Genomic DNA, 24549 nt, shown 5'->3' on the forward strand with positions numbered 1-24549 from the left:
ACACACACACATTGCAGGAACTATGTGCCTATGCTTTTCACCTGATTCAGTCTGTTCTGGTTCACCAGCTCATGGGAATCCCTGGCTTGTGACAGACCCAAATGAGGAAGGTCCATTCGGGAAGGCACTGAACACATGGAAAGATGTCATTGGGAACAGGCAGGGCAAACCTGTGATGTTGGAGAGAGTGCACAAACCTCCAAACAACTCATCTGCCTGACCCTTCAAGGAACCACCTGCCCCGCACGTGGCTGAATCCGCAGATCGAGCATCGGATTTAATTGACCACCTCAGAACCCATCGAGCTGAGTGGAAACAAGTCATCCTCGATCCCAAGGGTCTGCCTAAGTAGTAGGTTTGGTCTGTGCAATATTGCTTGTCTCATACCTGAACATCACCAATGATAGGTGCTGAGTGAACTCTGTCCACTACCTCCAGCTTCTGCAGGAGTTTATTGAGCTCTCCCAGGTTCGACTGACACTGACTGAGATCTGAAAGATAGCAGAACACACAAGATTCAGAAACAAGTTAAATATGCTGCATATGAACACTTTTCTTCAAAACTCATGTCGAAAGCCCAAAGAGATGAAAGTGCTTTTTTCTGACAGAAGATTGGATCCCTCTTTGAGATCCAAATCTGTACTGGATGTGACCATTTTCTCCCCATTGCTTTTCCTTCCACCTTGACTTCTCTTCCCTCCTCCCCTAAAGACAGAATGATGGTCAAATATATTTCCACGAGTGCTGGCATCACATTTACAAGTGGTTTCATACTTTTCAAATCGCTCCAAGGCCTCACACCTCTCTATCCCTGAAATCTCCTCTAGCCCTAAAACCCTCCACAATAATCGGTGTTCATCTAATTCTGGCCTCTTGAGCATCGCCGATTTTAATTGTTCCACCATCTGGGACTGCGTCTTCAGCTTCCTGGGCCCCACAAGCTGTGGAACTGCATCACAGCGACCATATTATTGTTCTCGCCAGGAGGACACTCTCCAGTAACGAACCACTGGGCAGAGGTCAGGAGCAGGATTCTGTGCCGATTTTTTTTCCCTCTTCTTAGCTCACAGATAGGGAAGTTAGCTGTGCCACCATTTCCAATGCTGTCCAATTCAGCAGGGACTGAAGCTGGGGCTAGCTCATACACATGGTTTAACGTGCACACTTAGCACCCAGGGCTGTGTGAAAATCCCAAGAAACGTTTAGAAAATAGCTTTCCTCTCTGGCAATCTAATGTGTGAAAAAGGTGCAGGTTTTATTTAACTAAAAAAAAAGTCCATAAATCTTATGCAAATTAAAATATAAATAGTCAACAAGGAGCGTTACCTTTAGCACACTGGTCCCATTCCTCAGACTGCTGCAACCATGATGCCGGCACTGCCTGTCCACTCGCAGGCACCGCAGGAAGGTGACCATTTCCTTTAAAGATGTCGCCACTGAAGGAGTCACTCTTTTGCGCCTAAATGAGTAGATCATGATAAGATATTATCTCCACAGAAACAGAGCAAAAATAAGCCACATACAATACAAAGTTTGTGTGCACTTCAGATGGAGGACTTCCAAAACTTGAACAAAATGGGTGGAGTCGCTGGTTGAAATGCTGGCGAAAATTGCACGATTAAGGCCATCTGGAGAGTTTTTTTTTAAAGTTAGCTCTCTGGTGCCTCACTTGGGTCATGTGCTATGGTACTGTCATTCTGCCAGTGATTGCTAGGAGGGCCAACACAACATGGATTGCCCAAACTAAGTGAGAAGGTGCTGCTGAACCACCTTCTTGAACCGCTGCAGCCTGGCTGATGTAGGCAAACCCACAGTGCCGTTAGGGAGGCTGTTCCAGGATATTGCCCCAGTGATAGTGAAGGAATGACAATATAGATCCAGGTCAGGAGGTTGTGCAACCTGAAGGGGAACTTCCAGGCGGTGGTGTTCCCGTGTGTCTATGGCTCTTTATATCCTTCTAGGTGGTAGAGGTCATGGGTTTGGAAGGTGCTGTCAAAGAAGCCTGGGTGAGTTGCTGCAGTGCACCTTATGGATGGTACATACTGCTGCCACAGTGCGTTAGTGGTGGAGGGAGTGAATGTTTAAAGGTAGTGGATGGGGTGTTGATCAAGTGGGTTGTTGTGTTCTATAAAGCGTCTTTCACAACCTTAGGAAGTTACAAAACTCCTTACAGCCAATGAGGCGCTTGTTGAAGTGTAGTCGCTGTTGTAATGCAGAAAGCGTGGAAGTCAATTTGTGCACAGCAAGGTCCCACAAACCATTCTGTGATAATGCCCAGGTAATCTGTTTTCTGGTGCAGTTTTTTAACGATGGCGTGCATCACAGCGAAGTTGGATTGTCCTTTGCATGTGGACTTTCCAACAGGAACCAATGGACAGGAAACAGGATTGGGAGGGGGAAGGGTTTGGGGTGGGAGGGGCCTGCAAAAATAGCCAAAGCTCCTCTCAATATTAAGTGGGAGGCAGAAAGAATACTGAACGAGAATTTAGGAAGTAAAGAGGGAAGTAAAGGTTTAGTTGCAAATGTGGGTTGTAAAGGAGGTTTTTGACAGCGTGGGGAGCACAGTGAAATGAAGGGGTTTGGGAAGCGTGTTCCTGAATGCAATGACTGTAGATCCCTCTGATAACAGTGGACTGGAGGGAAAAGAGGGCTGCAGAACTGGAGGAGTGGGAGATGCAAACTGAAATACAAGGGCTGGCAAGCTTTACAGAGGGTCAGTAGGTGGGGAGGCCGAGGGATTTGTAAAATGAAGAATCAATGCATTGAGAGATGAAAACCCAATAGGAGTCTGGACTGGGACAATGGGACTTTGTACAGGATGCAGACAGAGCCTATAGTGCTGTACCGGAAGCCAGTGAGGGAAACATTGAAGGAATCAAAACTGAAGGTGCAGTTGGGTGTTTGTGCAGCAATGGACAGATTGAAACTGGGAGAACCTCGAGCAAGGAGTCACAGTCTGAGGATAAGGCATCAGCCATTTAGGACTGAGATGAGGAGACTTTTCCTCACTCTAAAGGTGCGGAGTCTTTGGGCAGGATTTTCCCTCACTGGGCAGGTGGGCCCAGGAGCAGCTACGAAACTGACCACCGCCCGCAATCAGGCCCAGGCCACGATTTCATGCTGGCAGGTCAATTAAGGCCCATCCAGCATGAAATGTGGCTCCAGACTGGCCGGGAAGGGCCGAGCAAGGACTCGTCAGCTGCCGGGCCCAATGGTGACCCAGCAGCTGGTTTAAAAATGGCCCTGACAGTCTCTGAAAGGCTGCCTGGGAAGGACATCTGTCTGCAGGACGCCCTTGAGCTGGAGAGCCGGCACGCTCCCCATGCAATCGGGCGTGGAGAGGCGGGGGTGCCAGATGAAGGGAAGAATGCAGTGCACAGAGGTGAGACTTTCAGCTTGTGTAACCATTCTAGTGTCGGCTCTTCATTGATGTGAGCCTCGAATCTGGAGTCCCCATTGATCATTGAAAGACAATGGCACCATGATGCAGATCTCCATTGTCTCACCAGGGTGCCTGGTGTGCACAGTGACCATGTGATGACTTTAACTAATGACATGTCCATCTTCTCCCTTTTAGGTTCACCAGCTGGCATCCAATTGGGACGCCCTGAAGGGCTCCCCTGACACCAGAGGACCACTGGGCATCATTTTCACCTCTGTCACACCCATTCTCTGAAGCAGATACCAGCACCTCCATGGGCATTAGAGTGGCGGCTAGTATCTCAGTGCACATTGTTGTGGGCACTTCATAGTCGCTTGAGGTGCAGGTGGAGGCAGAGTGTACCCAGGGCGCCAGCATACGGAGGACCACTGGGGACCAGGACGATGCTCAGTTGGAGGCTGATGATGAGCCTCTGAAGTTGTACATTAGGCAGATGCCAGATGTCCAGTGAGATGTACAGGAGGATCTGGCGGTAATCCATGAAGGTGTGTGCGTCATGGTCTCTATGATGGAGGAGTCCATGCGGAGCGTGAGTACTGCATTGACCCTCATGGGCGAACGCACTGCCTCCTCCATTGAGAGGGTGGTGACTCTCATGGAGAGGCAGCTCCAGGGACAGAATGAGAGGTTCCTGGGGTTGCGCTTGGACCTGCAAGTCCTGACACAGGCACTGACCTCAGGTGATCAGTGTTAGTGTGGGAGATGGATGAGGCACACAGTATCCCAGCCAACTGCCCTTCCATCAATGGTAGCAACTCCTCCACCTCTTCTTCAATGACAGTGGCATCTGATGAGGCTACCAAGACTGGGGAGATGTCAGGCAAGGCACTGGCCGCTCCCTCCAGCATTACATACTGGTGTGCCCTGCAGCAAAAAAAATAAAAAGGCGAAGTATACTCAGGCCATAATGACAAAAACAAAATTCATCTCATTTTGACAATTCCAATCTACTTACGTAAACTTCTCTGGTCTTCATTCCCAGACAACCCATAGACTGACACCAGCCAAAGCATTTTCACCTCATAAATTCAAAATGAGGTTCCTTTCACTTTGGTCCCTTGCAGACAGTTGTAGGCTTAAAGGCTTTGATCTTACATTGCCTCTGCCCTGCACACACAAAACTGCTATCGGTTATATCCAGCATATCTCTTTGAATGTAACTTCTCATTGTATCACCAGCCCTTTTGAACTCCATCTCTTCTAACAGAAAAACCCCTTTCATAGTACCAATTTTATTAGTAATATAAACATGGCTTGGTCTCTGCTAGCTAGGTGCCAGATTTTACTCCCCTTCTTGAATGCTCTATTCAACAAAATGCAAATGCATTCTACCTTACTGTTCACATCTCAGAACTTCTATGCATCAAAGCACCCAGACTAGCTGGCTTTAATCCAATCAAAACACGCACAGGCACACCCACAGACTAAACCTCTATTTATAAAAAAAAAATTTCCAATAACACTATATACATTATTAGCTTCGTGACACCACCCACACAATCAGAGCTGATCTCAGGCCCAATCCTCTGGCAAATGGAGGTCACTGTCTCCCTTGAGAGACGGAGCGTCCTTCGGCATTGCAGCTCAGACATATTGAGGTAGCTGCATCACCGCCTGTAAACCCTGGCAGCAGGATAGTGGCATCTTCTGCGGCCCCTTCCACCTTGGACTACCTGCTGGCCCTGCACCCCTTGTGCCTGCGCCTCTCCTCCCACAGGTCCCTCCCCTGGAAGCTGCATTGGGACACCCGGCCTCCTCTCCCTTCTGCCCCTCTCTTCCTCCTCAAAGGAGGTGCCACCAGCGGAGACCACAAATCTCCATTACCAGGTTAAGGGAAGCCTGTCTGATACTTGGGCTGAATGGTCTGAATCCTCCGGGAGCCTGGCAGACAGCAATGAATCCTGAAACAAAGCCTGGAAATGCTAGGAATGAAGCCTTGAACAGAGATGAAGCTGCCAAGTACCAATAAGCAACCGGCTGCAAACTATCTCCAAAACTGCTCACTCCTCACACTGGCAACGCTGCTGACCCTTCTTATCCCGCCCGTGGATGAGGTTTGTCAAATGTCGGGTGGCCGCCTGTCAGTGCAATGGGCAGAATAATCACATGGATGAGGGAAAAAAAAAATCACAGTCAACTGGACTGTTAAGGGCCTTAAGTGGCATGTTAATTAATGGCGGGCATCACTCCGGTACCCGTGTGGGCCCGCCATGTAAAATATCGCGTAGATGGATGATGACGTCAGGACACTCACCCGATGTCATCGCGCATTATTGTGCTCCGGTTTGGGTCAGGTGCGTGTCTGCCTGCAGGACAAAAAATTCTGTCTTTTGGAATTCTCCACCCCAGCGTGCTGCGGGTGCTCAGTTGCTAAGTAAATTCAAAACAGAGGTTGACAGCTTTGATTTATTTTTTAGAAGCTAGAGAGGTCAGGCTGGGAAATGAAGTTAATGTCGAAGGTCAGCCATTATCTTATCGAATGGCAGGGCAGGTTCAAAGGGCTGAATGGCCGACTCTTGCTCCTGTTTCTCACGTTCTTATGAAACAAGCAGTTTACAAGGAAACTTACATTTTTTTGATACTTAGGATGTGAGGTTTGAAGCTCAACTTAAGAGTAAACAGACTGCGCACCATTGAGAGAAAGGGGGGGGAGGGAGGGAGGAAGGGCAAGCAGGTGCTTTTACCCCATCCCTAAATGAACACAACCCAATGAGGATGTCTTTGATCTTGGCAGCATTAAAGCAGAGAAGGATCCAAAACACGATTTCTCCGTTAGACCACGATCAGGCTCTAAGAACCAGACCACAGTGAGAACTGAAGATGAACACATCCAAGGGAATGGACGTGCAGCTGCACTACAGTGACATACCTTGCTGCACAGAGGTAATATGGTACTGGCCGACAGGAATTCTGCTGTTGGAGAGATGGAAAAGTTATATCCATTTGCTCCATATGGAACTTTAACAGGGTCACCTTTCTGGAACAGTCGATGGTAGCAGAGCTTAGACACCCAGGCGCTGAACACTTCCTGAGATTTCACCTGCAACAACACAACAAACATTATGTCTAGTGTTTTCCAGCATTAAAATAAAGAGTCATCGCAAACACCCATGAGATTTCACCAGTGCTGAGAAGTCAGTAATGCAAGAGCTAAAAGCCCAATTGTTTCAACCTAATTTATTCCTTTGCGTGGTGGAGCCGTTTTTTTGAAACTGGTCAAAAACACAGAACCACAGGTAGACAAACAGCAGTTATACTGAGCTTTGTAACTGTACTAATGAGGCGTATTTACTTCCACTTCATATATTACAGAGTGATACAGCACAGAATGAGGACATTCAGCCAGCTCTTTAGTCGAGCAATCCAATTAACCTCACTCCCTTGCTCTTCCCTCACAGTCCCTGTAGATACACGAAAGGGAAAAAAAAACAAATTCCCTTCTGAAAGCTACTTTTGAATCTGTTTTCTTTTCAGGCAGCTCATAACAAGCCAAGTTAAAAAAAAAACGTGTTTTCTCACATCATCGCTATTTTTTTTTGGCCAATCATCTCAATTCGCTGTCCTCTTGACACTGACCTGTCACTGGAAACAGTTTCTCTTTACTAACTCTGTCAGAACCCTTCCAGATTTTAAACACCTCTATAGAATCTCCTCCTGGCCTTCTCTGCTCTAAGGAGAACAGCTTCTTCACTCTCTCCACTTAGCCGAAGTCTCTCACCCCTGGTACCAACCAATCTGTTGAATCTCTCGTGCACCTCTCCAAGACTTTGACATCCTTCCTGAAAGGTGGTGCCAAAAGCTGAACACTTATACTCCAGCAGAGGTCTAGCCTGAAGGTTTTATGAAGGTTTGGCATAACCTTTTTTTGTTTTTGTATACATTCCTCTAGTAATGAAGACAAGGGCATGAAAGAATAAGTTATAATGTAGGCACTTTCATTTCTTGTTTCACTTCTTGTATTTATGATTTCCACGTTTTTTCTTCACTTGATTTTTCTCTCTGACTGTTTCCTTGCTGCCAGTGTTCTTCTCTATTTGTTTTACTTTTCATGGCAGACTGGGTGACGAGCAAACCTCAAGGGGTTTTGCTAGATGGGGAGAAACCCTTTCCGCTGGCGAAAGGATCAGTCACCAGAGGGGACAGATTTACGATAAATTGGTAAAAAAAAAAGTCCAGAGGGGTAATAGGAGGAATTTTTTTTAAAAAAAACATAGCGAATTGTTGTGATTTGGAATGCACACCCTGAAAGGGTGGTGGAAGCAGTTTCACCTGCAATATCCAAAAGAGAATTGAATGTATACCTGAAAAGAAAAGATTTTCAGGTCCGTAGGGAAAAAAAGCAGCAGAGTGGGACTGATCAGCCAGCTCTGCCAAAGAGCCAGCAGTGACAACAGGTCAAATGGCCTCCTTTTTAAAAAAAAATTCATTCACGGGATGTGGGCTTCGCTGGCTGGGCCAGCATTTATTGCCCATCCCTAGTTGTCCTTGAGAAGGTGGTGATTACCTGCCTTCTTAAACCCTGCAGTCCCATGTGGTGTGGGTACACCCACAGCGCTGTTAGGTAGTGAGTTCCAGTATTTTGATCCAGCGACAGTGAAGGAACGGTGATATATTTCCAAGTCAGGAGGGTGAGTGACTTGGAGGGGAACTTCCAGGTGGTGGTGTTCCCATCTACTGCTGCCTTAGGGGGTAGGGGACACGGGTTTGGTAGGTGCTGTCGAAAGAGCCTTGACCTTGCCGAAGGAGTCTGCACTGTCTGCTTCTACAAAACACAGGCTTCACAATGGACAGCAACAGAATCACAGAATTGGGGAGCTGCTTGGGGGTTGTTAAAGATGGAAACAGTAAAATTCTAAACTCAAATCAGGTTAAATGCCAGTGCTCAGAAACAGCCTTTAAAAAAAAAATACAATGCAGTAGGTTCAAATTCAAATTTAGCATCAATATCAGGAAGGTTTTTGTACAAGGAGACCGGACATCAGATGGACTGCACCCTCATGTAGGTCAGTAATGATCCAGACCTTGGAATCATTTAAAAGGCTGTCAGATGCTGTGAGTGGAGAGATTACGTTTTGCTGAGTAGTCAGGCCAAAATGTGCTGGCTGGTCTTCCTCATCTTGATATTCTAAGCATGTCGGGAGTTACATGAACTCAGAGTCTGCTATGACTTTTAATACAGCAACGCTCATCAATGTTAAACATCTTTGCTACACTAAAAACAGCTAAGAACCACCAAAATATTATTCCCAACATAGCTCCGGGGACCAAATGGTTTCCAGCTCTCGAGCTTCAGTTCAGATTCAATTCCTTTCACGCCCTCACTGAATAAAATGTTAATATTCCTGTAAACGTTCACTCCTTTTAAAATCAAAAATACACCTTTTTAGGTGAGAAAATTATTTTGAGACTTCCCTCTCTGCACCCAAGACATCAAGTCATGGAGCAGAGCTCTACAGGCACTAGGCACCCTCCAGTTCCAATCCCAGGTTACAGCAAACCATATGTGTGAACCCAAAAAGGAATGCTCGACAATTGGGAGTTTTGCCCAGTGATCTCGCACAATTTAGACAGCCGATTTCCTCTTCTGGACCCAACTTCAAAAGCAGCGCCTCTGTCTACTGCCCCAGTTCAGATCAGAGGACAAAGCTCAGGACTGAGATCAAAGCCTGACCCCACACAGCTCAGATTCACACTGGGCTGAACAGCTGTCAATCGAGAGACGTTGCCATAGTTAGCACAGCGGTAATCTGACTGGATCAGTAAAGCAGAGGCCTGGAGTAATGCACAGACACGAGTTCAAATCCCACCATAGCAGCTGGGGGAATTTAAATTCTATTCATCAATAAAATCCAGAATAAAAAGCCATCTCATGAAACTGCCCGATTATCAAAAAAACCCATTTTATTTACTAACGTCCCTCCAATCAAGGAAATCTGCCATCCTTACCTGGTCTGGCTGATATGTGACTCCAGATCCACAACAATGTGGCTGACTCTTAACTGTCCTCAGTATGGCCTAGTAAGCCACTTAGCTGTATCAAACTGCTACAGCAATAAAGCACCGTGGGTATACTGATACTACGTAGACTGCAGCAGTTCAAGGTGGCAGCTCGCCCACTTTCTCAAGGGTGGTTAGGGGTGGGCAACGAATTCCAGCAAAGCTCATATCCCAAGGGCGAATATAAAAAAACAAACACATTTCAAACTACAGCAAGCTTATGTGTTGCAGAGCCCATGGAGGTTAAAAAGTCAACATAATTTTACCTTCAGATGATAGAGGTTCTCTTCTGCGTCTAAGTCAATGCGTTTGGATTTCTTGTTGATGGACATTACGGAGAGGCCGATGTTGATTGAGCCATGGAGCTTTCCTCTTAGAATCTGGGATGTTAACAGGTGTTAGGGTTACACACAGCAGCCCCGTTCTTAATTATCTTTATGAATTCCATTGTACCACTTGCACAAGCCAGGGAAAAGAGCTACTTACATCTTGCTGAGTCTTGGCATACTTGAGAATCCCCTTTTCCAAGATGAAATATCTCTGAAAAAGATACGAAAAGGAAAATTCTAATTTCCACTTTGGAAAACAAAGCTTCCCTTCACTTTTACCCTTCTTCAACTGAAGGTGGCAGCTCTTGCCAAGGTAGAGCCCCACGGGTAATTACAGCAATCCAAGCACCTCTCCAATGTAGGTGTACTTCATATGTGAAGCTAGACAGTGAGCTATTTAACAGTGGAATGCATCACAGCCAAGCCCAACACTAGTCCCACTCATACCGAGTGCAGCTTCCAGGAGGGTTTGTAAGAAATGATCAGGAGTGGTAACCTTAGCTAACTTCATCTCCCACGCCCACATCCACTTCCACCTCTCCCACCCACCCCTGCCCCACATTCTAGAATTCACCCCAGCCCCTTCTAATGCTGGAGTAGGGGGCTAATGATAACAATTCCGACTCCTGGCCTGCCTAAGATAGCAAGCTCATCCAGGGATGAAAGATGGACCTTGCTTGGTCTGTGCTACTCCGTGTTACTCAGTACTACATTGGCCATTGCATCTATCTGCCTGACCATCAATCGGTTCACAGGGGATGGAGGTTGAACAAAATCCTATTCCAGTTGAGCCCTCGACATCCCAACAATGATTTTTTTAAATTGAGGACATCCTGAGGATCTCTATGCTGAAAGACTTTTTAAATTAACAAATGGAAAACAAGCAAATAATCCCAGTAGGTAAGGTAGCTTTCTAAAAGAGCGCAATTAAAATGTGTTCAAATAACTTTTCACAGAAGAACAAGGAGGAAAGGGGGAGCTTAAAAGCTCTGACTCCCATTTGGGAGGTTTTAGGTCAAACTATTGCTCACTGGTGTTCAATTTTAACCATCCTCACCAGGATTTTGACTGGTTCCCATCCACAATACTGAACAACCAGGCTTCGCAATAGCAGAATGAACTGAGAAAAGAAGGGAGGGATTGGAAAAGAAATACCATTAGAACTAGCCCCATCCAGCATTGCTTTACTATCAACAGTATCAGTGGAGAAACCTCTAGCCCAGGCTACACTACTACTGTTACAACTTGTACCAATGAGGCAGCTTTAACATAATAAAATGTTCCAAGGTACTTCCCAGGAGTGTTATCAAAACTTGACACAAGCCACATAAGGAAATATTAGAGCAGCTGAACAAACACTTGGTCAAAGAGGTGGCTTTTAAGGAGTGTCTTAAAAAAGAGGAAGGAGACATAGAGAGATGGAGAGGTGTAGAGAAGGAATTCCAGAGTTTGGAGCGCTGGCCACCAATGGTGGAGCAATTAAAATCAGCAATATTCCAAGGCCGGGGGATGGGAACCTGGGCAGGGAGACAGAGGAGAGGGAAACAAAGATAGAAACGAAAGACAGAAAAGTAAGAGGCAGAAAAAACAAGGGCGAGAAACAAATGGGGTCATAGTGCAGAATAAAGCTAAGATGTCTAACAAGGTTAAAAAGACAAGTCTAAAGGCATTGTATCTTAATGCATGGAGCATTCACAATAAGGTAGATGAATTAAAAGCACAAATAGATATAAACGGTTATGACATAGCTGCAATTACGGAGACATGGCTGCAGGGTGACCAAGGATGGGAACTGAACATCCAGAGGTATTCAATATTTAGGAAGGACAGGCAAATAGGGAAAGGAGGTGGGGTAGCATTGTTAGTAAAGGAGGAAATCAACACACTAGTGAGGAAGGATATTGGCTCAGAATATTATGATGTGGAATCTGGGTGCAGTTAAGAAACACCAATGGGCAGAAAACGTTGGTAGACGTTGTCTAAATGCCCCCAAACAGTAATGGAGATGTAAGGGAAGGCATTAAGCAGGGATTTAGAGATGCATGCAATAAGGGTACAACTGTAATCATGGGTGACTTTAATCTACATATTGGACTAACCAACCAGCAATAATACTGTGGAGGAGGATTTCCTGGAATGTGTATGTGATGAGATTTTTAGACCAGTATGCTGAGGAACTAACTAGAGTGCAGGATACCCTAGACTTGGTATTGTGCAATGAGAAAGGATTAATTAACAATCTTGCTGTGCGGGGTCCCTTGGGGAAGAGCGACCATAAAATGATAGAATTGTTCATTAGGATGGAGAGTGAAGAAGTTGAATCCAAAACTAGGGTCCTGAATCTAAATAAAAGTAAATTGGAGGGTATGAGGTGCGAGCCGCCAATGATGGATTGGGGAACCTTACTAAAAAGGTCAACAGTGGATAGGCAATGGCTAATATTTAAGGAACGTATGCATGAATTACAACAATTATTCATTCCTGTCTGCGCAAAAATAAAACAGGAAAGGCGGCTCAACCATGGTTTACAAAATAAATTAGGAATAGTATTAGATCCAAAGAGGAGACATATAAAATTGCCAGAAAAAGCAGCAAGCCTGAAGATTGGGAGCAGTTTAGAATTCAGCAAAAGTGATCAAAAAGATTAAGAAGGGGAAAATGGAGTATGACAGTAAACTTGCAAGGAACATAAAAACTGACTGTAAAAGCTTCTATAAATATGTGATGAGGAAAATATTAGCGAAGCCAAACTTAGGTCCCTTACAGTCAGAAATGAGGGAAATTATAATGGGGAACAAAGAAACGGCAGAAGAACTGAACACATATTTTGGTTCTGCCTTTGCAAAAGAGGACAAATAATTTCCCAGAAATGTTAGGGAAGCATGGGTCAAGTGAGAAAGGGGAATTGAAGAAAATCAACATTAGTAAAAAAAATGGTGCTAGAAAAATTAACGCGGTTAAAGGCTGAAAAATCCCCAGGGCCTGATAATCTACATCCCAGATACTAAAGGAAGTGACCCTGGAAATATTGGATGCATTGGTGGTCATCTTCTAAAATTCTATAGGCTCTGGAGCAGTTCCTACAAATTGGAGGGTGGCAAATGTAACTCCACTATTTAAAAAAGGAGAGAGAGGTAAAACAGAGAATTACATACCAGATAACCTAACATCAGTAGAGTCTATTATAAAAGACATGGTAACAGAACACTTGGAAAGCATTAATGGGATTAGACAAAGTCAGCATGAGTTTATGAAAGGGAAATCATGCTTAACTAACCTACTCGAGTTTTTTTGAGGGTGTAACTAGTAGAATCGATAAGGGAGAACTGGTGGATGTGGTGTATTTGGATTTCAAGGCGGCTTTTGATAAGGTCCCGCATAAGCGCCTAGTGGGCAAAATTAAAACACATGGGATTGGGGATAATGTACTGTCATGGATTGAGAATTGGTTGACAGACCAGAAACAGAGAGTGGGAATAAATGGGTCTTTTTCTGGGTGACAGGCGGTGACCAGTGGTAGCTGATCAGCAGTGACCAGTACCGCAGGGATCAGTGCTTGGGCCCCAGCTATTCACAAAATATATAGATGACTTGGATGAGGGAACCAAATGCAATATTTCCAAGTTTGCTGATGAAACAAAACTGAGCAGGGTTGTGAGTGGTGAGGAGGATGCAAGGAGGCTTCAGGGCAATTTAGGCAAGTTGTATGTGTGGGAAAACACATGGCAGACGCAGTATAACGTGGATAAATGAGAAGTTATAACCTTCGGTGTGAAAAACAGAAAGGCAGAGTATTATTTAAATGGTGATATATTGGAAAATGTGGATGTACAAAGGGATCTGGGTGTCCTTGTACACCAGTCAATGAAAATAAATAGGCAGGTGCAGCAAGCAATTTGGAAGGCGAATGATATGTTGGCCTTCATTGCAAGAGGATTTGAGTTCAGAGGTAGGAATGTCTTACTGCAGTTATACAGGGCCTTGGTGAGACCACACCTGGAGTATTGTGTGCAGTTTTGGTCTCCCTATCTAAGAAAGGATATTCTTGCCTTAGAGGGAGTGCAGCGAAGATTCACTAGGCTGATACCGGGGATGGCAGGACTGTGGTATGAGGAGAGATTGGTTCGACTGGGCCTGTATTCACTAGAGTTTAGAAGAATGAGAGGGGATCTGAATGAAACGTTTAAAATTCTAACAGGGCTAGACAAGACTGGGTGCAGGGAGGATGTTTCCCCTGGTTGGGGAGTCTAGAACCAGGGGCCACAGTCTCAGGACACGGGGCAGGCCATTTAGGACTGAGATGAGGAAACATTTCTTCACTCAGAGAGTGGTCAACCTGTGGAATTCTCTACCACAGAAGGCTGTGGAGGCCGGGTCACTGAGTATATTCAAGAAAGAAATTGATAAATATTTGGATATTAGGGGTATCAAAAGATATGGAGAGAAAGCGGGAATATGGTGTTGAGATAGAGGATCAGCCAAGATCATATTGAATGGCGTGAGCAGGCTTGAAGGGCCGAATGGCCTACTCCTGCTCCTAGTTTCTATGTAAGAGGCCAGAATTGCAGTTATCTGAATTGTGCACTTAAGGAGATTACAAAGATGAGAGACAAAGCCAGGGAAGGAGTAGACTTTTAAAATCAAGATATTGCTTAAGCGGGAGCCAATGCAGGTCAACAAGCTCAGGGTTCATAGGTGAACAGGGCTTGCTGCGAGTAAGGACATGGACAGTAGATTTTGGATGACCTCAAGTTTATGGAGGGTAAAATATGGGAGGCTAGTCAGAAATCCTACTCTCGCAGACAAAGAAAGAATATTAAATAGGTGACTCGAGGGTGGGGAAATTTTAGTGGGGAGATTTTAAAAATCAGGATTAAGAAGGTAGTCGAGGACCGAGAGCTTAGCAGTACAGCCTTTGGAAGAAACAATAAGACCTTAACCTTGTGCCAGCCTTTCAAAGGCCATTTCCTCTTCTTCAGCAGGTATCCTTCCTGCCTCTCAAGGTCCAGGGAAGCACGTCTGTTTCCCGATGGCTCCTCCATCACCTCCCAGTTCTCCGAGTTCTGAAACACACGAAGCAACTCTTGAGAAGCACAGCGGTTCATGCTTATGACTTTGGTTACATTTGCCTAACTTTGCCGAATGCCTTGGCTGCTTTATTTCCTCCTATTTTGGGATCAGATAAAAATCAATCAAGATATGGCAGCCTTTGCTGGACTGCAGTTCAGGACAACAAAATATCCTGAGAGAACGTTTCAATGTCACAAGAATTTAAAGAAGCAAGAAAGCACCTGCTGTATAAACAACACCCTGTATAGCAAACATTACAAAAATGCAGGTGGGTTCACCTGATGTCTCAGCAGGTACTGTGGTGATGCTCCCCCGAGCCGAACAGCTAACATTCTTCAGCAATGCTTTGTTTTTTTTTAAATCTACCATTACCACTCCCTGTGCCTCTTGCCCCATGACATCTTTGTCATTTAATCTTCCCCGCCCTCTAACCTATCCTTGGCCCTCTCTAGTTCCACCTGCTCATCCCCCCCTTTTCCAGATTCCTACCTCTCAGTTCCGAAGAAAAGTCATACTCGACTTGAAACGTTAACTGTTTCTCTCCCCACAGGTGCTGCCAGACTTGCTGAGTTTTCCAGCACGTTCTGCTTTTATTTCAGATCTCCTCAGTATTCTGTTTTTATTTACTATGTTCTTTGCCTGGGCAGACATTAAGAGCTGGGACATGGGGCTACGTAACCAAAAATTAGCATCACTCCAAGTGCAAAACCCTCCCATTCAGAATGGAACCATCATCCGGTTGTCCTGTGTCTGAAAAGACAGATGACAGCCCTTCCTTCGCTAATACTTGGGGTGACAAGAACGATCTGCCCCAGATTAGGGAGAAATTGAAGCCGCTGTGAATTGACTTAATTCTACATTTGCCTTCGAGAGAGATGGGGAGACTGAGTGGACGCTCATTATTTAAGGAATTGAGCAACAGATCCACTTTTATCCAAGAATGAACAAGAGGTTCAGCTGCAATGACGTTCCCCGTGCATTGTGGCAACATGCTGCACTGAACGGTGCACGTGTCCATTGGTGTCACCAAAGCTTACAAGTCTTCCAATCCAAAATCCAATAATGCCAATAACAACTCGTGAATTAAACTTCCCAATCCACCATCCACACTGTTGTCATGGGTAACAAGAGGGGAAGGGAGAGCAAATACAATCATTTCCAACATTCCTGCAAAACATGCCATACCTTTTCACTAGGGCAAAAGAATCCATAATATCTAAAGACAATGGAGGCAGGTGAGCTCTCAAAACACATCAGTTAGCATTGTGGGTAGAAAGTCTTTGTTAGAAATGTATTCGGACAAAAGCTCTCTGCCCAACACATTAATCTGCTTCAACAACACTCTCTCTTCAGATTTTGAAGCTCAAGCATTTTCAGTTTTTATCTCCAGTTCCCAGCTTTTGCACTCTTCTTTATGTCCGTAGTATTTCTTATTAAAGTCAAAAAGTGCTTCCGTGTTAAAAAAAAAAGAATAAAAAGCACCGAAGGAGTGAGGCAACCTCCTACCTGGCGTGTGCTGGTGGGTTTTGATGATGCATTGCTGCTGCTTCTTGTCAGAGTGGATGTCCTTTGGGGAGCAGGGAGTGCCTTCTCATCACCATTCATGGCTGCCTGGGCATCCAAATACCACCAACACCTGGTATTCTAGCACTCACGAATTGAGCAAGTTTCTAGAGGCTGGACCGGACCTGATCCCCTGAGGAGCTCATGCTGACACATCTGGTTGGAGTCAAGCATGCCTAAGGCGTGAAACAAAAGAATAAAAAGTCAGTTAATCCTGTTCCAACACCAGCCAGGTAAGCCAAAGATAATGAACTACATTTTACTGATATGATATACTCAGCTTGAATTGTTAACCTAGATAGAATTTACACAGAAAAAAATACATTCAACCCAGTGTTTATGTGCATCACAAGCTTCCTCCAATTCCTTTACCGAATCTCACTCTAGTAGCACATTCTTTTGTTCCTTGCTGCTTCATTTACTTCCACTTAAATCTACACTATTTATCTCAACTACTCCCTCCAGCAGCAAGTTTTACATTCTCACCACCCTGTGGATAAAATGGTTTCTCCCGAATTCACTATTGAATATGTTAGCGACTATATTACATTTATGGTCCCTTGCTTTGGTCTCCCCCACTTTTGGAAATATCTTTTCTTCATCTATCCTACCCTCCATCAGACTATCTCTGCAACAGAAAAGAGCCTGTTCAGTCAACCTAGTTACCTCGTGCTTGGAGGTTAAGAAAATTAACAGCATTCCCAAGATGTGTTTTTTTTATTCATTCATGCAATGTGGGTGCCGCTGGCTAGGCCAACATTTATTGCCCATCCCTAGTTGCCCTTGAGAAGGTGGTGGTGAGCTGCCTTCTTGAACCACTGCGGTACACGTGGTGCAGATACACCCACAGTGCTGTTACGGAGGGAGTCCCAGGATTTTGACCCAGTGACAGTGAAGGAACGGCGATATATTTCCATGTCAGGATGGTGAGTGACTTGGAGGGGAACTTCCAGGTGGTGATGTTTCCATGTGGTAGCACTGTTGTAATTAGGTTTATGTTGTCAAATGGAAGGTGTTTGATGCTGGATTCAAAACAACTTAACACCTAAAGGGCCCAGATAAAGCAGTGGGATAGACATTAGCCTTTATTTCTAAGACCAGATTTCAAGGTGGCACACACAGGTAGCCCTTGCTATTGGCTGCATGGGGCTGGCATGAAATGACTATGCACGTTTCCAAAGCAGTTGTGAAGGACACACAGCACAACACCGCACAGTTCACTGGCAATTTGACAGAGGGCTGCTGCAGGAAACGTCACAGTGCTGTAGTGTGAAGTGCTCCAAGATTGCGGCTAAGGCACTTCAGGTTAGCACCATGTTGGGGGGAAGCTTTACTCTGCAGCATGCTGCTCCTGACAAGTTCTCAATTAAGAAATGGACCTAATATCTTTTGCTTTAGGGCACGAGCCTTGGCTCACTGGTAGCACTCTTGCCTCCATGTCAGAAAATCACGGAATCAAATGCCACTCCAGTGACTCGAGCACATAATCCAGGCTGGTTTGAAGGGGCACTGGCTTTGTCAGACGCGCCATCTTTTGGATGAAGCATTGAAGCTCTGTCTGTCTTCACATGGGAGAGCAAAACCCAAAGCACCATTTCAAAGAGCAAGGGAGCCTCTGGCAGGCATCCTGGGCAATATCCCTCAGCCAACCTCACTAAAACAGATTGTTTGGTTATTATCCCATCGCTGTTTGTGGGATTCAGTCGTGCGTAAATTTGCTTGCCATGTTTCTTAGATTAAAAGATTTAATAACCCTTCAAAAAATAATTGGGGCATCCTGAGGTTTGGAAAACTGCTATATAAATACAAGTCTGCCTTTCTTAGTGGCGGGTCAAGCCAGGGTCGCTGAGATGCTCCATGCTGTCGGATATCCTGCCAACACTTACACTGGTTGAGGTATCAGAGGGCATACAGCTGCTACAGAACTATGTCCTAGCAAGGAACAAGCACGTCAGGAGGGGCAAGAAGCAAATTTGTGGAAGGAAACGGGGGGAAGATTTCTCCTGGTTCTGGGAGTAGCGAGTACAGGAAAATCAGGCAGGCTTCCAAACATGCATGCACTGCTGCCTGGCTGACTCCGACATTCGCAATACAGTCAGGCAAAGGGCAAGGAAAATCAAACCTCCATAAATCTAGCTCTGTAAAAGTCTGACCTGATCCTTTATATAGCATCACACACATTTAAATCAACATTAAACCCATTTATTTTTATTACAGTCAGATCATTTAACCTTTGTAGAATATATCATGTAGTTAGGTAGCTGGCTTATATCTCAAGGACACATTCCTACCCAGGAAGTTAAGCAGGCTGGGAAGCTGACCAAACCAGCAATGGCCAGACTAACCTAACCCAAGAGCTCAGCCAGTTTTACAAAGGACAAAATGTGTGATGGGTTAATAACCATTATCTACACAGACTAGACCACTCTCATGTACTGCATTTCCCTTGATGCTCAGGATGGTTGGTAGCTTTGTGAATGGGTTCTGTTGCACAGACCATCACACGGACAACATTTACTGAATTCAATGTAAATTCCAACCCGATTATGAAATAGATCACGAGAAAACAAAACCCTTTGCTTCACTCTGCCATCCACACAGAGGGTGGGGGAGGTGCTTTGTGGGACCAGGCATTAGGATTTTCTAAGAACGGCCCAGAGCTACTTCCTTTCTAATGCTTCCTCTTTGTGTTAACAATTCAGAGAGTTTGGAGAAATCATTGTCTCAAAAGCCACCAGTACCCCTAGTACACCAAAGTTGCAGGTCTGTGACTGTTCATCAGCGTGGCCTTCTTAACCGTCACAAAGGACTTTAAGTCTATCAACCGGGAGGGACTGCGGAGCACTCTCCTCAAATTGGCTACCCACAGAAATTCGTCACCGTCCTTTACCTGCGGCACAGTGACACACAAGCCATGATCCTTACTAACAGATCTGCCACAGTACATGTGAAAATTCAGGTCAAGCAAGGCTGTGCCATAGCACCAATGCTCTTTTCCATCTTCCTCACCACAAGACTCCACCCCATCTCCATGAAACTCCTTGCCAGAGTGGAGCTATCCCACTGCATGAGCGGGAAAGTACTCAACCAGCAATGAATCCATTCCAGAACCGAGGTCACCCCAACCTCTGTCAGTCCTCGAACTGCAGCGTGCCGACAATGCTTGCATAGGCGCACTCTCAGAGACCGAGTTCCAAACTATCGACACATTCACAAAAACGTATAAAAGAATGGACCTAAGGCTAAATATCCAGAAGACAAAGGTCCTCTACCAACCTGCTCCCACCTCACAACACTGCCCACCCACAACACCGCCCCCCCCCCCCCACCACCACTTGTTTGGCACCACATCCACAAACATTCACTCCCTCCACCACCGCCGCCGCCGCACAGTAGCAGCAGCGTGTGTACCATCTACAAGATGCACTGCAGGGATTCACCAAGGCTTCTTAGGCAGCACCTTCCAAACCCACGACCACTACCGTCTAGAAGGACAAGGGCAGCAGATAGATGGGAACGCCACCACCTGGAAGTTCCCCTCCAAGTCGCTCACAGTCCTGACTTGGAAATATATCACCGTCCCTTCACTGTCACTGGGTCAAAATCCTGGAACTCCCTTGCTAACAGCACTGAGGGTGTACCTACACCACATGGACTGCAGCGGTTCAAGAAGGCAATTCTTAACAACAATTTCAATGGATCGGTCAGGTGGGCAGAGCAGTGGCAAATAGAGTTCAATCCGGAAAAGTGTGAGGTAATGCACTTGGAAAGGGCTAACAAGGCAAGGGATTACATTATGAATGATAGGACCTGGAAAATGCTGAAGGTCAGATGGACCTTGGTGTGCATATCCACAGATCCCTGAAGGTAGCAGGGCAGGTAGATAAGGTGGTTAAGAAGGCATGTGGGATACTTGCCTTTATTAGCCGAAGCATAGAATATAAGAGCAGTGAGGTTATAACTGTATAAAATGCTGGTTAGGCCACAATTGGAGTACTGCGTGCAATTCTGGTCACCACATTATAGGAAGGATGTGATTGCACTGGAGAGGGTGCAGAGGAGATTTACCAGCATATTGCCTGGGCTGGAGGGTCTGAGCTATGAGGAAAGGTTGGGTAGGCTGGGGTTGTTTTCCTCAGAGCAGTGAAGGTTGAGAGGGGACCTGACAGAGGTGGATACGATTATGAGGGACATAGGTAGGGTGGATAGGAAGGAACTTTTTCCATTAGTAGAGGGGTCAATAACCAGGGGGCATAGATTTAAGGTAAGTAGTACAAGGCTAAGAGGGGAGCTGAGGAGAATTTTTTTCACCCAGAGGGTGGTGGGAGGCTGGACACTGCCTGAAAGGGTGGTTGAATCAGAAACTCTCGTAACATTTAAGAAGTATTTTGATGTTCACTTGCGTTGCCATAGCCTCCAGGGCTATGGACCAAGCACTAGAAAATGGGATTAGTGTAGTCAGATTTTTGTCGACCAGTGTGGACACGATGGGCCGAATGGCCTCCTTCTGTGCTTTAAATGTCTCAGTCTATAAAGCAGCTCGCCACCACCTTCTCAAGGGCAATTAGGGACGGGCAATAAATGCTGGCCCAGCCAGCGAAGCCCACATCCCATGAATGAATTTAAAAAAATCTCCAGTATCGAGGCACTGGTTATGGTTAATCAGCTGCGTTGGGCAGGCAACATCATCTTCATGCCTGAAACAAGACTTCAAAAACTCTCTACTCCAAGCTTTGTCACAGCAAACATTACCAGGAGGGCAGAGGAAATGTTTCAGGGATGTCCTCGATGTCTCCTCGAACAAAATGCAAAATCCCACCGATTTGTGGGAATCTCTCGCTCGAGAACACCCAAACTGGAGAAGAAGCATCCGCAAAGCCACCAACCATTTTAAAAGCCTCCGACAGGCCCGGGTGGGGGTCAAGCACAAAGAGCAGAAGGAGCGGAGCAAAATCCAAGCATCCCACCCACCTTATCAATCACTACCTACCCCACCTGTGGCAGACTGTGTGGATCCAGCAATGGACTTTTTAGTCACTTCAGGACCCACAACCCCGGAATGGATGCCATGAAGCTATATAACATTATTGGAAAATATTTTTCTTTTAAAATAGAGTTTTAGTCGGTGGGTGTGTCTTAATTGGATTAAAGCCAGCTAGTCTGGGTGCTTTGATGTATACTAGTTTTGATATGTAAAAGAGATAGAGTGTATTTGCATTTTTTGAACAGAGTATTTAAGAAGTGGGGTGAAAACTGGCACCTATCTAACAGATACCAAGCAAAATGTTTAATAAAATTGGTACTATGAAAGGGGTTTCATAGAGGCTGGTGATAGAATGAGAATTTATATTCAATGGGGGGTGGTAGATCTAACTTCAGTTGTGTGTGTGTGCAGGGCAGATACAATGTGAGAGCAAAAGGCAGCTGTAAGCCTCCAACTGTCTCCACAGGAACCAAAGTGAAAAGAACCTCATTTTGAACTCATAAGGTGAAAATGCTTTGCCTGGTTTGGTTAAGTCTATGGGTTACTGTTGCCTTAATGGAGATTAGTTTGGGAATTTGTTAAAATTTATGATAATAGTAATTTGAAGCCATGTGTATATATATTTTAACCTGTGTAAATTAATAAAATGTTTCATTTAGTTTTATGTGAAACCTCGAAAACTGGTGGTCTGATTTCTGAATTTAGAGTCACATCGCAAACATAACACTTAAAATTATAGGTTATGACAGTTGTTTCAAGTTTCCCTCTGCGATTTTTAAATAACTCAGCTTTACCAATTGCATTGGTCATAACAGTGGACGAAGGTCATCCTCTGTCCCAAGCGAATAAAAGAAATGGAGAAATGTAACTCTGCTTCTCTCTCCACAGACCCACTCTGAGTTTTTCCAGCTTTTTGTGTTTTTATAATGCCCTAGAGACATGGGTTCAAATCCCACCATGGCAGCTGGTAGAATTGAACAGAAATAGTGTTTCCAGGGTTTGGTCTTGGCACTTTGAAGTTCTAGCCAAGTTTGTAATCGAGCCAAACTGTTCAGAATAGCCTCTTGCTTTGCTTCTCATAGCTACAACAGAGAACAGCTTGTTCCTGGTGTGCACCAGAGCATAGTATTCCTGCATTATAGAGAATCATGAACAGTTTTAGTCTTCCTAGTTTACAGGCACTGTGGTCAGTTTGGACTTTCTCTACCCTTCAGTTGAAATGGTAAACTGTTACCAAAGTAGTTCAAGTGGTCTCTTGCATGCCAATTCAGCATCAGTGCTGGATGAACTTCCCATTCCAGGAGGCATTCCTAACAGACATCTTATGACTCTTGGCTTGCGTAGACCTTTCCTGAACTTATATCCCTTCAAAAGGCACAAGGCAACCAATCAGTCCAAGCATCCCACTGAAAAACTCTCACATGATAACATGGGGATGGAAAACACAGAGAAAGAGAGACGGAGACAGAGACAGAGAGAGAAAGCCTACTAGAGCATGAAATTTCTTACTGCTCATGCTCCACATTGCGTGGAGTATGGTAGAGTGTCAAGAGACAGTAAAAAGGGCTCTAGATGTCCTTTGAAACACTCCCCCTTCAATACTTGTTAAATCTGCAATTGATACATTCAGTACAACTGTTCTACCCTCACACTTTAAATAGTTAATTAATGCAGTAGCTGCAGCATAAGAGTGACCTTTTGTCTCAGGGATGATGACCATGAAACTATCATCAATTGTTCTAAAAACCCATCTGGTTCACTAACGCTCTTTAGGGAAGGGAATCCGCCATCCTTCCCTGGTCTGGCCTACATGTGACTCCAGACCCACAGCAATGTGGTTGTCTGCCCTCAGGAATGGCCTAGCAAGCCACTCAGTTCAGGGGCATTTAGGAGTGGGCAACATATGCTGGCCTTGCCAGCGATGCCCATGTCTCTTGAAATAATAAAGAAAAAAACATCTTGAGACATCTGGCTTTCAGGTGAATGCAAGAGATCACATGGCATTATTCAAAGAGTAGGAAGTTGGCTCAGAGCTCTAGTCAACATGCTTTTAACATTTCTTCCTCTTTATGATTTTCTATCATCCTTGTTTTCAAAGCCCTCCATGGTTTTGCCCCTCCCTATCTCTAATCTTCTCCAGCCCCACAACCCTCCAGGATCTCTGTGCTCCTCTAATTCTGGTCTCTTGTGCCAGAATTATGCTATTTTAATTGCTCCACCATTGGTCGCTGTACCTTCAGTTGCCTAGATCCCAAGCTCTGGAATGCCCTTGCTAAACTTTTCTTTATCGTTTAAGGCACTCCTTAAAACCTTGCTCATTGTCCAAGCTTTTGGTCATCTGACCTATCATCTCCTGGTGGATTAATGTCATACTTTGTTCCTGTGAAGTGCCTTGGGATGTTTCATTGCGTTATAGGCCCAAATAAGTTGTTGTTAAAGACAGATAGATTTCTTAACCTTGCTTTCAAATCCATCCAAGTCCTCAACCTTCGCTATCTCTGTAACTGCCTCCAGCTCTCCAACTTTCCTAGGTTACAGCACTCCTCCAATTCTAATCCTTGCGCATCCCTAATTTTCATCGTTCCGTCACTGGCAGCCAAGCCTAGTCCCTAAATTCTGAAATTCCATCACGAAACCTCCCTACCTCTTTTTCCTCCTTTAAGACTTTCCTTAAAACCTACCTCATCCGACACATGCTCAAATATCTCTGTGGGGCTCAGTGTCAAATTTTTCTTTCACAACTTGTCACTCCTTTGGGTTGTATTAAAGTGACTGTGTAAGTGCAAGTTGCTGTTGACATAGCTAGCTTAAGAGTAACCGAGGTGAATTGTTATTTACATATTTTTTTCCAAACTGGTGACTGGTCTGTGCAATGAGGATTCTGGAGAAGGCAGCAGAGACTGGCTCCTGACTCCTTGCAGTCCTTTGTGGAACGTTAGACGGAATTCTGGAAAAGGAGGTGATCCCAGAATATGGATTGCGAGAGAGAATTATTCTAGAAAACAATGTATGGATCTGGACCTCCTGGGGGTTACCTGGCCTCTTGTATATAGGATAGGGTTAGACAGAACGTTTAAACAAAAAGCATATAAATTGATTACAGGCGTCAGTTTGTTTGATGCTGACAGGAGGTTAGAGGGGGTGTGGGAGGGGGTGGTAAATGG

General features: G+C 45.1%; 1 protein-coding gene across 5 annotated transcripts in view; it reads right to left on the minus strand.

Annotated features, from left to right (window-relative positions):
* osbpl7 (oxysterol binding protein-like 7) overlaps positions 1 to 24549 on the minus strand; it is a 106270-nt gene that overhangs the window by 60140 nt on the left and 21581 nt on the right. For all 5 annotated transcript variants that reach the window (XM_041173331.1, XM_041173330.1, XM_041173332.1 and 2 more), the window contains exons 2-8: positions 16345 to 16577; positions 14709 to 14831; positions 9926 to 9979; positions 9706 to 9819; positions 6312 to 6482; positions 1327 to 1459; positions 388 to 491 (exon numbers count right to left, since the gene is read on the minus strand). In XM_041173331.1, the coding sequence (XP_041029265.1) occupies positions 388 to 491; positions 1327 to 1459; positions 6312 to 6482; positions 9706 to 9819; positions 9926 to 9979; positions 14709 to 14831; positions 16345 to 16443 (798 nt within the window). In that variant the 5' untranslated portion in view covers positions 16444 to 16577. The remainder of the gene's footprint in view (positions 1 to 387; positions 492 to 1326; positions 1460 to 6311; positions 6483 to 9705; positions 9820 to 9925; positions 9980 to 14708; positions 14832 to 16344; positions 16578 to 24549) is intronic.

Source organism: Carcharodon carcharias, chromosome 23 (genome assembly GCF_017639515.1).
Source record: "Carcharodon carcharias isolate sCarCar2 chromosome 23, sCarCar2.pri, whole genome shotgun sequence".
Taxonomy (NCBI): Eukaryota; Metazoa; Chordata; class Chondrichthyes; order Lamniformes; family Lamnidae; genus Carcharodon; species Carcharodon carcharias.